The sequence below is a fragment of the Lutjanus erythropterus genome, chromosome 3 (genome assembly GCF_056507025.1).
Source record: "Lutjanus erythropterus isolate fLutEry1 chromosome 3, fLutEry1.hap2, whole genome shotgun sequence".
Lineage (NCBI taxonomy): Eukaryota > Metazoa > Chordata > Actinopteri > Lutjaniformes > Lutjanidae > Lutjanus > Lutjanus erythropterus.
This window is the reverse complement of record NC_139319.1, coordinates 38,335,786-38,351,345: the sequence shown is the minus strand read 5'-3', so window position 1 is coordinate 38,351,345 and position 15,560 is coordinate 38,335,786. Positions and strand designations below refer to the sequence as shown.

General features: G+C 37.8%; 2 protein-coding genes across 2 annotated transcripts in view; one reads left to right on the top strand and one right to left on the bottom strand.

Annotated features, from left to right (window-relative positions):
* Positions 1-1,227: 1,227 nt before the first annotated feature.
* On the bottom strand, positions 1,228-11,292 carry LOC146330528 (histone chaperone asf1b-B-like). Its single transcript, XM_084716088.1, has 4 exons — positions 10,955-11,292; positions 8,507-8,622; positions 6,978-7,154; positions 1,228-2,322 (listed from the first exon to the last, which is right to left on the bottom strand). The coding sequence occupies exons 1-4, from the start codon at positions 11,061-11,063 to the stop codon at positions 2,125-2,127; spliced, it is 600 nt and encodes a 199-aa protein (XP_084572214.1). The 5' UTR covers positions 11,064-11,292; the 3' UTR covers positions 1,228-2,124.
* A 1,291-nt stretch (positions 11,293-12,583) lies between these two features.
* Positions 12,584-15,560, top strand: part of LOC146330527 (complement C3-like) — a 36,898-nt gene continuing 33,921 nt past the window's right edge. Inside the window, exon 1 of the mRNA XM_084716087.1 lies at positions 12,584-12,684. Coding sequence (XP_084572213.1) covers positions 12,590-12,684 — 95 coding nt within the window. The 5' untranslated portion in view covers positions 12,584-12,589. The remainder of the gene's footprint in view (positions 12,685-15,560) is intronic.

Genomic DNA, 15,560 nt, shown 5'->3' with positions numbered 1-15,560 from the left:
TCCGTCTTCTTATCTTGAAGACAAAATAAGCGCTGGGAAAACATTATTTGGGACAGTTCACCTCAGAATCAAAAATACACATTTTCCTCCCTCCCAGTACTGCCATTTATTTATCTAGATTGGTTTGGTGTGAATTGTCAAGTTTTGGTCTAAACGGCATTTGGCTTTTGGTGCTCAAAGTGCCACAAAAATACATTTGAAAAATTCAACACCAATGTCTCTTTCCAAAAATCATGACCCAGTTACTCAAGATAATCCTCATACTTTGTTGTGAGCAGTTTCATGTCGGGCTGTGGTGGTATGGATTTTTTTTTCTCACTGTGGTGACAGAAACATATTCCCATGGGATGGTGGTTTACTGCAACTGCCTCAATAATTATGTTGTGTTGGAATTTATTGACGCGTGGTGTCATAAGCATAGCATTGCTCCTTTAGTGTTATTCTGGCAGCAGTTATATATCTGTTTTACATCTTGAAAAAAGTTGTTATTCGCATGATGTTAGTCAGCTGCTGACAATCCCAAGATGCCTTGGATTTAGTCCGTCAACCAGTCAGGGGCTGTGTTCCGGACCCGTTTGTGACAGCATTGATCCTTAGATTAACTAATAGATCAATATGCTGATTTCAACATGAGATTGACCTTTCAATTTACAGGTCCCCTAATTTCATGGTAAACAGGTGGTAATTACCAAGTAACATATTTGAAATTTTTAGAAATTACCCCCAGATTTCATGGTTAAGTATGTGACAATTCTCAAATGTTGTTTTAATACAAGTATATGGTAATTACCGGTTCACATATTTGAATTGTATTGAAGACTACCCACTAATTTACCCAAAATGTCATGATAAATATGTGATAAATTACAAGTATCATAATTAACTGATTTTCACTTACTTACCATGAAATTTGGAGGTAAGAAAGAGGGGTAAGAAATCTCAACTATGTTACTTGGTAATTAACACCTATTTATTTACTATGAAATTTGTGGACCCCCCCTTCAAAATAAAATCTGCAGTGTCTATGGTAATGAGCTCAACAAGACCGCTGTAATGTGGTTATCCTCACAGCCCTACCTTCATGTCAAAACCATTTTCTTTCCGTGGTAGAATCTACCGGAATGACAGTCTTTCTGCAGTAGAATCATCTACATGAAACTGTTCTCAGAAAGGTCTGTGGTTTATCTTGAGTTACTGGGTCATGATTTCTGGAAGGAGACATTGCTGTTGAATTTTTCAGTGCCATCTAGTGTCATTGTATTGTAGAAAAGATGGACATCTCTGCAGCCAATATCTCCAAAATTCTGCAACTCACACCAAAACAGTCTAGATAGAGAAATAGCGCTGCAGGTAAGAAGAAAAAAAGATTCATTTTTGATTTGGGGCTGAACTGTCCCTACAAATCATCCAAACAATTTGACTGCAATATAGCATCCATTTCTTCTTTGTCTCCTTTATCCACATATTTTGTGCATATTACAGACAGACATGTAATTTAACAGTTTAAAGAACATTATCTGAGCGCAGGCCTGTTTGAAGAAGCAAGGGGGATATTTTCAATTCAAGATTCCACAAGTGCTCCAGTTGCTGCAGATTTACACCAAATGAGTCGGTCCTTCAGAAAAATTAAATGCTTTACTATAAGCAGCTAGTGCTACATCTGTTCTGACAGAGCACTGTCCTTGGCTTTGATCTGCACTCTCTGGGACAAAATTAATGGTAGAGAATGGATACCAAACATGTCAGCGTGAGTATAACTTGCACGTCTCAGGGCTGTGAAGATACGGTGTCCTGTGTTAAGATTGCCCCACTCTGATGACTCTAACTTTCTCTGGCTCAGCTTTAACATCATCCAAGACAGAGATACGGTAAAATAAGGCAATGTTGGTCGTGCAGATATCTGCATGTTGAAAAAGAGTGAACACGAAAGAAAAACAGTTTGTAACCCTTCCAGATCCATCCCGTTTGTATATGCTGTATAAAAATAATGTCCCTGCTTTCTGTTAACGTCCACATGTTAACGTAGGTACATCCGTTGCCTCCTTGTCCAAATGTGTTTGTGATGACGGTGTGTGTGCGCAGATAAGAGGAGCTTATTGTCCATCATCGCGAATCTGATGATTCTTACATGCAGTCCATGGAGTTGTCCGGCATCAGGCCGAGAGGTGGCATCTTTCCTGGTAGACAGGACGGTGGGAGCATGCCGCTGATGTTGGGGGATGGGTCAACGTTCTCGCTGTCCTCCATCTTGTCTGCCAAGCCCTCCCAGTTGATATGGAAGCGGGTGACACGGGGGTTGGAGGCCAAAATATTCCTCTGGAGCTGTAAGAAAGAGAGCAATGTCATTAATTGCATTAAACACAGTTACTGCCATAAAACGACACATGTGCACTTCAGTTAACATGGGTACTTCTCACTCTACGGCTGCATTGAATAGTAGATAATGAGTTGAAATGAATTGCCAACATTTTCCATGATTGATTCCTTGGCTCGAGCTTTTTGTTTTCTTAAAGATGAAAAATCCAGCTTTTTAAATGTGAACATTTTCTGGTTTCTCCCTCTCCTTTCTCTGAATATCTTTCAATCTCTTGTGGACAAAATAAGACATTTGAAGAAGACATCTTGGGCTTTGGGAAACATTTATTGCCTTTTTTTTCAACCATTTTCTGACATTTTATGGTCCAAACAACAAAGTGATTCATAAACTATAAAAATAATCATTAGTTGCAGCCCTACTTCACTCAAATCTTTCTTTAACGTGAAAAGACACCATTTATTGTCAGTTGTCAGCCATCTTTGCTAACACACATAGTTAGCCTGTTAGCTAGGCTCTCCAAAAAGGACAAAAAGAAAGCAGAACTGGACACAGGATGAGAATGTTCTCCTTGAAGAATTAGGAAATATGAAAATATTACTGTGATATTTGAGACAGTTATGTTAAGGTTTGACGAGCAAGCTGCAAAACTGCTAGCGCTAATGTCAAATCTGTACTCTCTAACAACGTGCTCATCACTCAGTGTCCAAAGTGTTTTCCCTATCCCAAAAAAAATCTGTTTTTCTGAGACTGCCCTCAGACATGGCATTTACTGCTTATTTTGCTCCTGATATGTCTTGTAACACATGAACAACACCATGTTCACAGGGTTAAAAATGCAATTTTCACTGAAGAGGGTCTTCAGCTTTTAAGGAGGACCTTCTAGTCACACATAAGGGAATATTTAAGTAGCTAAAGGCTTTAATATCACAGAGTTTTTCCCTTTAACATCCAAAGGAAATCCTTATGGTCATTTTATGCATTTTTTTTCAAAGTCATCCTCTGATGAAAATTTAAGGGAAACCATAACTGAAGTTTATTTTCATTAGACCCTCCCTGCCTTGTTAAAACACACATCAGTCACAGACAACGTTATACAACTGTTTCTATAAGCTGAGTGATACCCCACATGTCTAGTACACCGAGTTTCCCTTTAATTGTCAGGATAAACTCCAAACTGGATCCCCATCAGGTGAATAAAAAAAGCTGTTGTTTTCCATTTCTAGTAGAGATCACACAGAGAGCCTCCTCTAGAAGTTCTGCCCACTTTTGAGTTCACTTCTGTTCCACTGGCTTCCATTAATCAAAGTGATTCCTCATACATGGCTTGTTTTAATCAGGCTTTCTAAAAACCTGACACACGGATGTTATGTGTGAATTGCTAAAGAAGTATCATACTCTCCACCTGTCCTGGACAGTACCTACTTATTATATATAAGCTACTTTGTTAGCATTCAATAATTCATTCAACAGCCAAGAGTATATGTTGTACGAAATTGTTTTAGCCATTTTCATCTTTGCTAAAGTGGCATACTGCTCAAAACAAGCTCAAAAGATAAACAGAAACCCTCAGTGTCATCTTTCAGCTTTATTAGACTGAAAATGCAGTGTTTAGTCAAGGCTTGTAAAACAAAAACTGTTTTTACTGCGTGGTACGACCCGACTCAACACAGAGCAGAGGTGAGGCTGGAACGTGATAATAAATTACACCAAAACAGTATGACAGGTATTTACAGTATTAATGTAATCCTACAAAAGGACAAGAAAAAGTTAAGACCTTTAATACTTTAGACTTTTGTTATTGAAATTCAAGGCTTTTAAGGCCTTAATTTTTAAATGTAATGCTTTTTTTAAAACCCTGCAGGTACACCAGTATGTTATCCAACAGCAAGAGACAAATACGTTTTTGATCCTGTTTGAATTGTGCCATGAATTTCACATATGATGTTTGTCGACTTCAAAGATCATGAAGATAGTCAAGGGCGGACACTATTTAATTTTGTTTTTAGTCCTTGTAAAACTCTACTGTAGCTCTTAATTTTCAAAACCCCAAAGTTATTCAGCTTTCAATCAAATTAAGAATAGAAGAAGATTCACACATTTGAGAAGTGAGAACTAGTGAATATGTGGTAGTTTGTCCTGGATAAATAACTTAGATTATAATTATCTAGTTCATCCACTAACTGACAAATCATCTCAGCACTTAAACAGAACCAACCAGTATCTTAATGCAATAAAGTAAAAGTTCTTTTTACTGATTAAGCTTGATCATGAGGCTCATCTCGTTGAATCAAGCATTTCTGACACAAGAATTCTATCAGTGGTACAGTGTTTACCATACATTCGTTTATTTATTTGTGGTGAGCCGCTACAGTATCACCATCTGGTCTTGAAGAAAGTCAACAGATCAGACGCAGACCGTACAGAGAGAGGGACACAGAGAGAGGCGAGGCAAGCTGTTGTGTGCACAGTGACAGAGAGGTGTATCTGTGTGTGTGCATGTAGAGCAGAACAGAACTGAAGAATGGAGCAAGAAACAAACTAGTCATTATTTTCATTGTTGATTAATCTGTCAATTATTTGCTCGATAAATTCATCCTGTCTTGTGTCTTGTCAGTTGAAAAATGTGTCCGTGTGCTCCACATGTTTGGACATGTTTTTCTGTAGAGACTGTTTATATGATCGATCAAGCTGTCAATCATTTTCATTTCATTTTTCATTTTCCACGATTAATATAATAATTGATCAACAGACCAAACACTTGGATAAGGCCCCTGGTCTCTGTCTCTCAACAGTTAGACTGTCAATCAGAGGAGGAGACACTGTAGTTTATTTTATCTCAGATTCCTGGAACAATTAAGGCCATGTAAATAATTGAGGTGTGACGCAACATCGATCTGGATCGAAATATCAATTAAATGGTCAATGATCCAATATAACTGAAAATATTGAGCTATAATCATCATCTTTAAGATTCATCTTTATTTTGAAACTCCCGTCACCTGACTGTGTCACTAATGTCTGACAGAATTCAGTCATAAATTAGTTAAATCATATTTTTTTTTCAGAATTTCCAAATCAATATCCAAAGACTATTGTGATGAAACTTGTGATTTACATCCCAAGTAAGTAGGAGGAGGCAATTTTAACATGGCTGTTATTAGATTAGATTATTATGGATTAATATATTCATTTTGATTTTGCTGCTGAAATTATAAAAAGCATATACTGGTGCCTGAACTGATACCTAATTAAAAAAAAAGAGAGAAAACCAGTGCAAAAAGAGAAAAAAAGAAGGCTATTTTATACTTCTGTCTTAATGTTATTACTGCCTGTAACTTCAACCACACAGCTGCAGAGGGCAGTAGAACACAGTGTATATATTCAGCATATCTGCACATTTGAGAATGTATTCATGAAGCTTTCTAGTACACAGAGTTGCTTCTCTTGATGAAATTCTAAGAAAGTTTAAAATTCTGACTTTTTTTTTAAAGAATTTCCCTTTGAAGTTAATAATAGATTCTGACAAAGATAAAAGTTATTCACAAAGCATATTAGCCCTCAAGAAAGCTCCAGAGGTGAAAAACTGTTAGGAGTGGGGAGGACGACTTAAAAGAGGAGAAAACGGCAGAAAGACAAAGAGGTGGCGAAATATTCTCCAAACACTGAAGGACAGGGAGTTAATGAAACGATCCAGATTAGATCATGCAGGGTTTATGGTTGATCTCATTCAAGATGCATTCACATCTACCATGTACTGCCATAATGCCAGAAATGAAGTAATCACACTCACGCTACAACAATTAATCGGTTATTAAATCAATCACAGACTATTTTGAGAATTGATTAATCGGTTTGAGAAATCTTTTTAAGAAAAAACCCTCAAAATTCTCTGAATTCAGCTTTTTAAATTTAATTATTTTATTCTTTGACAGTATGCTGAATATATTTGTGTTGTGACTAAAACAACTCATTTGACGATGTCATCTTAAGCTTTGGGAAACACTGGTTAACATTTTTCACTATTTTCTGACATTTTAAAACAAACAACTATTAATCAATTAATCAGTAATATAATTCATCCATCCATTTATCAACCGCTTATCTGAAATTGGGTGGGACATCCAGACATCCCTTTCCTCAAAAATAATCGTCTATGAAAATAATTGTTAGCTGAAGCCCTAATGGAAAAGGTTGAGTACTATATAGTTTGGTTCTAGAGCTTAAGTTAGACAGAGTCCAGTTCAAGGAGTACGAGCAGGAAATGGTGGTAGCCTATTTGTACCGCCCCTCCTCTACTGTGATTGGTCGACTGATTAAAAAAATGACAGTGACGAGTACAGCGTTTTACTCAAAGTTGAACATTTTTCAACTCTCTGCAACCAGAGAGAAAACACTGGAGAGATGCTCAGCGCCTCATCACGCTGCAGGCGTTTGTGGCAGAGTGTAAATACACAGCGTTCCCATTGGAAACGTTGACATAGCGTTGAAACAAACCAAACAAAAAGTTAAGAGCTTTCTGAGAATATTGAAGTATTTTTTTGAAAAGACACAGATCTGTTTTGTGATTAACTCTAATAAGTACAGATTGTTGAGAGCAGGTCCCCTACACTTCAAACCATGACAGAAATCGATGACTGTCATCCTCAACTGTGTGCGTTACCTGAGTGTAGTCCGGTTTGAGAGGTGGGTTTTCCCGTAGTTCAGGGTCTGTGTACTCATTGTTGACATAGTAACCGATGCGGATGAACTCCTGTCCACGGTAGGTGCAGGTTATGAGGACTACAGTCACTCCTACTGCGTCGCTCTCTGGAATCAGGCCTGTGTTAGGAGCATCAGCCTGAGGGGGCAGACAAGAAACACAAAGAGGAAGAAATCAGATCAAAGTACAGACGCACCCATACCACTTCTTTAAAGAACCAAGGACAAGTACTTACATTTGGGTACAAGTACTTAATGCCATGGCAGTGCTTACAAAGACTTTAAAAACATGTTTTCATCAGATGCTCCTCACTTTTTAAATGTAACAAAAATTGTTGCCTTTTTCCGCTGCTTGTGTACCGTAGTTACAGCAAATGCTGCCAGTATTCTTACTAGGGTCCAACACAATTATACAATATAAAACACATAACAATATGTACATTACAACACAAAAAGACATTGTAAAACAAAACAGAGCACAGATAGTACATTTATTAAAATAATGTAAATGTAAATCATAAATTTATAAATCATATTCCATATTATGATATAATCACACTATATACAATATTAACAACAATAATATTAATAACAATAACATTACCACCATAATGCTAATACTACTACTGCTACTACTACTAATAATAAAAATGATAATAATAATAATAATAATAATAATGATAGTGAATTTTTGGCGTTCAACTAATTTACATCAAATGGGACTTAAGCTGAAGGCTTTTAATTACTCATTTGCATATTAAGGCATTTACGACTACTGCATTTCAGTAGTCATCCACTACACCCAAAAATTAGTCGACTAGTTGCGGGAGCTGTATCATATTTTTTTACACCCAATAAAATTGATAAATTCTCATCAATAATTGGCTCAAATACAACAAGTAAAGGGTTAACTAATGTAGGGGCACTAACCTGGGAATAGGTGAAATAACAGAGACAAATCTGATTGGACTAAACCTCCAGTTTAAGACTGTTTGACTGCAGGAACAATCCAGGTGCTCTCTTGAAGGGATAGTGGGAGTCTTTACCTCTCTAAATATCTTCAGTTTTGTTTAATTAACATGGCTGACCACAGATGAACCACTAGTCTATACTGATGCACAGTGTCAACTGGTGCTTTTGATTGCTGACGAGTTGACCGGCGGACTATTTTGTCACACCTCTATTGCACACACCCCTATACACATCCCTACGCACCATGGCTGCCTTGAGTATCCTGCGTCCATTTGGAGCGATGGTTGTGCACATCATGAGAAATTTACACTACGCATACGAGAACAGAATCTGGCCTACACGTGCACTCTGTGGGTTTGTGTTTTACATGGACTGTTATACAACTTTATGGGAGATGCAGGCCAAGGCTTAAGTTGGACAGTTCTCTCCAGCATGTCGCTGTAGTCATTATTGGGTGGCGTTCAGTATGTATGTATTTTTGAAACAGGATGAAAGGTAACGTGACGACAAATGACTAACCTGAAACACAAACATGTGCCTGCCAGCTGGTACCGGGCCAACCAGAACGGAGTCCAGAACCTGGTCGTATTCCTCGCTCTCAGCTGAACCCACATAGATGATCTTCCACTCCAGATCTGACATCACACACACACAACAGTGAGACTTCAAGTTATAGTTCTGTTTGCAAAGGAGGAGTTATGCACAAGGAATGATATTTATAAATGGGTGGTGCTGCATTATCAGCAGACACCCTGAAAATTCACACAATGCACACAACCTCCGAGACCAACAGCGAACGCAGCATTAAGGTCGCACAGTGTTGTGTTCTTGCTGGGTTTGGCTCCCAGCAACCCAGGGCTAACTGAGCTAACTGCAGTTGCCTTTCTTACCCTCAGGTGTGCATAAACTACAGTTTATATGAACTTCTTTTTGAAAGAAAAAAAAATTGAAATTATCGGTCATCTTATCAGTATCAGCCATGAGAAGCAGGTTAGCATCTGTTATTAGTATCAGCTGAAAAAAAAACACATCTTGCATCTTTGTTCAAATGCAAGTATGAAACAGTTTCTTAGACTTGGCTAAGTGAAATATAAGAAATACAAGAACTTGATACTTCATTTAAGACTTGTATTTTGTCTGTTATATTAAGTGAAAATCATTAGACATTCATAACCCAAGTTATCCAATATCCAACATGACTGATTGATATGGCTTCACATGAGCTGATACCAAAGGTTTGCACTAAAGTCACATGACTTGAGTCATAATGCCTTTAGACTTGACTGTAACACCAGTGACTTGTGACTTAACTTGGATTTGAGCTTTTTGACTTGAAAATATTTGATACCTTCCCCTAACCCCAAAGATGGAAAAAGTCTGTTATTTAAAAAGTGTTTGGTTAGAGAAAAGAAAAAAAACAGACAGAGATGCAACAAGTCCAACATTTAAAGTTGCATAAAGAACAACAGGCTTAGTTAAGGCTCTTTTGTTAAAATTGCATTACATTTGGTAAGGAGTGCATTATGACTTGTTAAGGACTCAAAACTCAAAATTCAAGACTTGGGACTTGCCTGTCTTGACTTTGGACCTCAGTGAAAAGACTTACTTATGATTTGCAAAACAATGACTTGGACCCACCCCTGGCTGGTTCTGAAAGAATGAACTGTGTGTTATGAGTGCATCTTGTGACACTATGGTTTACTTTGATGTCTTAAACCACTAGTATAAACAAAAGTATGTTATTGCTAGGAGCAAGTAAAATGCCATGTCAGGCAAATACTGTTGTCACAATATTGGAATTTCTAATTTCGATACAATAATTTGAAAAATATTGATATTTGAAACTATTTTTTGATACCACAAAGAAAAAATGACTGAACCTGAGGGCATAAAATTAAAATTTTCACTAAAAGATAAATATAACAAGTAGAGCTGTAATAATTCATAAATTGTTAAATTAATCACCAACTATTCTGATAATCAATTAACCAGTTTGAGTATTTTTTTAAGAAAAAGGTCAAAATTTTCTGATACCAGCTTCTTCAATGTGAATATTTTTTGGCTTCTTAACTCCTTTGGGACAGTAGACTGCATGTCTTCAAGTTGTGAACATTTGAGAATGTCATGTTGGGGTTTGAGAAGTGGTTAAAAGTGGTAAGAAAAGAAAAGCCCAACTTACTTTTCAATCAATCATCAATTAATCGTTAATGCATAAATGTCAGAAAACACTGTTTTCAGCCTCTCAGATATGAGGATTTCATTTTATTAAATATCTTTGTTTTTGACCGACTAGACACTGAAAGACATCACCTTAGACTTTGAGAAAATGGGATGGACGTATTTCACTATGTTCTTCTTCTCATCTTTGTTGGTTTTTGATAACTGCTGATAAATAAAAGAATTTGTACGGTGAAAGTAAATTTGAGTTCAGATTTCTGACCCACATGCCTGCCCAGAAGTGAAAAAAACCCATCATTAATGCTGGACCCTGTATTATCACCTAAAAATGCACTACAATCAATTCAATTACAGTTAACGACATTACGGGTAAACTGATTAAATGCAATGCAGTTTATGCTCCGGCTTCCCTGTTGTCTCTCCCCGCGGTTCGCGGCAACTCGCTAGGCTTGTCTGTTGCTACAGTAACGTAAGGTGATTAACCAATCAGCGTCTCGGAAAAAACTCCGTAAACGGTCCCCTGGCCAATCACTGCAGACGGAAGGCGGGGCTTTGAACACAAACGCGCCAGCGCCAATTTTCAACCACTTGTCAAATGAAATGTAACTAACTAGCCCCAAAGACAACTATTAGTGATATCATCGAACAAAACAGCGTACTTCTCAATTACTTACAATACACCCCACCAACCTGCAAAGTATAACTTACAAATTACCCAGAATGCGCCCAGAGGCATCTAGTATTCAATAGCTAACACATTAAACACACACGAGCTGAAACAATACCTACCTTCCGGCAAATCCTCCATGCATTCAAACGTTATTTCAAACTGAAAGGGATTTCCAAACGGGCTAGGGTTGTCTAGCACAGCCACATTCAACACTTGTACCTTCGCCATAGCGGTTTCTTCTGAGGCAGCTCAACCTAGAAAACTAACCAGCTTTTTTTTTCTTAGGTGAACAAAGTTTAACAAGTCACTCGTCACTTTACTGTCGCTGCTTTCCCGGGTTAAGCTCCCACGCTTCAGCGCTGTCCGTCTTCAGAGATGTGAGTTAAAGTGTGATTCTTTTATTCTCCAACAACACCAACATGACCCCCGGCGGCGGCGGCTGGGCTACAGGAAGTACGTCACTTTCTTCTTCTTCTTTAAGGTTTAACGGCAGCTTGCATCCGTAGTGTCACATTGCTGCCATCTTCTGGAGGTAAATTAGTTAACTTCTACATTTTTTCTTGAGGAAGCTGATCCTGGTAGTTCTCTCTCTCTCTCTCTCTCTCTCTCTCTCCCTCTCTCTCTCTCTCTCTCTCTCTCTCTCTCTCTCCCTGAGCTCAACTAACGAGCACGTGCGCTACAGTTTCTGCTACCTGACATTGTTCATAAACACCAGTTGAGTGCTTCTCAATAATGTGATGTCTGACGTTTACTGTGTCCTATTCTTGTTATTATTATTTTTTAATTTATTATCAATAAATGATAAGTTAAATCAAATAAAATGAAAGTAAAATAAAAATGAATAAATTTAACCTGCCATGGCACAACTGTGGTCGCCCCCCATCCCTTTATTTTTCTCCATCTTATTTTAAATCACATCATTAGTTACCATTATGGTAAAAAAAAAAGAAACATAAAGGGGCTTTGTCAGTTTGCACAGACCTTCCAAGGTTTTTGTAGTAGCACAATGTTGAGTTTGAACAGTGACGTCAGAAAATTGTGCAAGAACACTTGTTCAAGGACTTTGGGTTAGGTTTTTTTTTTTTTTTTTTTGTTTGCAGTTAAAAAATGTTTCAAAATTTCACATGTCTTAATAGTCCAATTCCAATAGTTAAGAAAATGATCAGTGTTCCTAGTGACCAGTGATCAGTCAGGAATTGTTTTTCTTAAGATGGAACAGGATTGTTGTCATAATGTTTTGATGTTTGAATTTTTTAATGAAATGTTTCTACAAAACATTTATAATTTTTTTTTAATGTATGTTTTCCAACTCTGAAATAGTATCATTCAGAAAACTAAAAAAAACTTCCTGCTGAAAACTTTTTCAGGAATGTTAGGGCACAAAGTTCTACTAACGTTGTCACTGAACATTTTAATAAATTCATCACAGAACATGTTTTAAGAACATCATCACAAAACACTCTTACAATGTTCTGTAGATAAAGTTATCCTTGAATATTCTAGGAATGTTAGAGCACATTGTTCTTAACATGGTGTCACTGAACATTTTAAATATGTAATCACAAAAAGTTCTCAGTTCTGACTTCCAACAAATATATTAAAAAACCTACCATATTAACAGCCTGTTGAATGACAATCATAGCTGTACATCAGTTGCGCCTGATGTTGCTTTCGAAAAAGCAGGAGGTGCCAGAGGAGGGAGGTGTGGTATAAAAGAGGGTGCTGCAGAGCGACAGTCTACACTGGCAGCAGAAATGCGATCAGGTAGGAGGATGAGTAGGTCTCTGCTGTGGCTGTTGGCCTTCCTGGCCTTCTCCTCTCTGAGTTCTCTGGTTGATGGATCTGCATTGTAAGTAGATACACTTTTTTGTACACACACTTCCAGTCCTTGAATATCTTGGGGGGGAAAAAAAAGAAACATATGTTACATAAATATAACATAAATAATTAGCGTCCACATCCATTCAGTTAGTCTTTGTGATCAAAATGTCTCTGTCTCTGACACGTCTGTAAATACGCTCACTGTACTTTTTATTGATCTGAGATTACAAATTGATAAATGCAGTTCATAGAACATTACTTCTTTCTTCTTATTTCTCAAACCAATTTGCACCACATTTGCATTTGCCCCTTTTTTTTTGCTGAAAGGAGTTTGATGATGGATACTAAGGGACTGTAAGCCCCCATGACAAAAATACATAAACAATTCCAGTGGATGCTTTTCACTGTTTATTGGCTGTTTATTGGATGAAAAAGGAAAAGTTGATTTTGGTGACAGCATTTGATTAAGTTATTTAACCAACACAGCTTTCATTTGTTTGACTGAACGATGACCATCCACACGTCAAAAAGCTGCTCTGTACTGTACAAATGATCATGATGACTGTATCAAATGTTATGAAGTTTTAACAAAGCAACTGAGAAAAGCTGTGTCTTACATAATGTCTCAAAAGTCAAAGTACGGTGGTCTTTCAAATGAAGCCAGCTTGTCATAGATGTTTGAGTCCAGAGCAACGATTAAACGTTTTATTGATTCTGTGCTGGAACTTAGTCAAAACAATCAATAGATCACTCATTGCTTGTTATGTTTAGACTCTGAACAAATCAAATACTAAATAAGCATTTACCTTGAAAGTCTCTCACAATTATTAATATGTGTAGCTGGTTTATAGTGCCTGCATTTTGTGAAAATACATGTTCAGCTAGAAGAGTGCACTCAATGAAGTGCAGATCCCTGCCAGATGGTGAAGCACCTACTTCAATGCCACAACAATTGCAAACAGCAGAGATCTGCAAATGTCTAATATTAACACCACACCTATGTGTGTTGTCTCTAGCAACAACATATCAAATTGAAGCAGTTATCGATCACTTGTGGCCACTAGTGGACGGTTAAGAAAAGTGAGAAGTCAGCTGTCAATGATCGTAAAAAAACAAAGCAGTCAAAAAAATAGAATTACTGCCTCCCAGTTGTATGTCTTCACCAACCGGTCAAGTTACATTTTACATCCATGTCTGTCCAGACTGATGTAATGTATGATGTGAAGTCTTTGCAAGAATTTAACATGGAACTTTCTGGTACATCGACCTGTAACTTTGAAGGAATTTAATAAACGCTATTAAGTGTGTTTTTTGGCAAAATGGAAGTTCACATCATACATATATGTGTTTCCAGTTTATGTCCAGAGAGAAACATACTGTCTTTACTTAGCGACTATTTTTACAGGAGTATGGAGAACTGATTAAAAGCTGAACATTATGATGTTGCAGTGAAGTTGACCTTTGACCTGTAAAATCTCACCACCTCATCATTTAATCCTATTAAATATATATATGTAATTATATCATAATTAACACAGTAATTCTTGTGCTGTGGTCAACATGTTTGATCTGAGGCACAGAAGGATGACTGCTGTGACTTTACAGTGCACATGGAAATGTCACGACAACAGATTAATTACTGAAAGCAGCCTCTTCAATAACTAAAGTAAATTGATAAAGCCAATACAACACAAGTAAAGAAATCCCCTTGAAAGTTGGCACTGCCTGACATTTAAATGATAGTTTAATGATCAGTAGGGCTGGATATCTGTACTAAATACCTTTACGGTATTGACTGAAATAACCCAGTACCAAGTAGTATTGAAATTTCTCCAGTCAAACAATACCTGCATTCAACAGGCTGTTTTCAGTTTTGTTCCCAAACAACAATCCTGTTGGATTTAAACAGTCACTGAAGTTACAGATCCACGCGTAAATCGGCACAGCGTCTCTCTCTTTTGCCCACACAGCTCCACCTTGTTTCACCCACCTGCAGTCAATCCACTGTTAGTCAGAAGGTTCATTTGTATGGCCTGATTAGCTGCAGTGCTCTAGAACCAGAGTATGTGTGTGTTGTGAACCTGCCCATGTGGGTTCATTACTGTCTGCATGATGCATCCTTTAAATGTCTGGAAAATACTGGACCACTGACTTCAGACCAGGTTTTAGTTGGCCAGTGGTCGCTCATTACTTTCTGCTTCCTCAGAATAGTAATGTGTCGGCAATGTGCCTGATCACAACTCATTTTGAGACCAACACGCCTGTGGACGCACAGAGGAGCACAAGTACATTAACTGCTTACAGAAACTTACAGAAACAAGCAATGACAGCTGTACTCCACTGCTTCGCGCCAGCTGGAAGACAGAGCCAATGCCTGTTGCCACGGCCGCCACAGGCAGAAGTTGAGCCCATGGCCGCTGCAGAGAACTGACAGGCTCAGCATATGGGGCGCATGCTCTACCAACTGAGCTACCTGGCCATCCACTACCAGGTTTTTCAAAAATTCTGAATCACAGAGGTCCTTCAGTATACAGTCATGAATGTGCACAAAGCTGGCTGATCGATTCAGTAGTTTTTGAGATTAGCTGTGGAATAGAGGCAAATCTGTTCATGACGCACATACTCACACTTGCACACATGGAAGCGATCGCATGATCCCCTGGCAGGGATGATAATAATGATAAACATTTAATCATCTGCTATGCACTTAGGTTACTTCATGGACATCCCACAAAGCTGGTCAGGTGGAATATGGAAATTAATATGAAAGGGTTCTTCTTGCTCTACTGTAGCCAAGATAGTACCTCTTTCATATGGCACGTTAGACAAAAGTGTCTTCAATATGATACAGGAGACCAGAATTTATTGGCTAATTTAAGCAAGGCAAAATTTGAATTAAACACT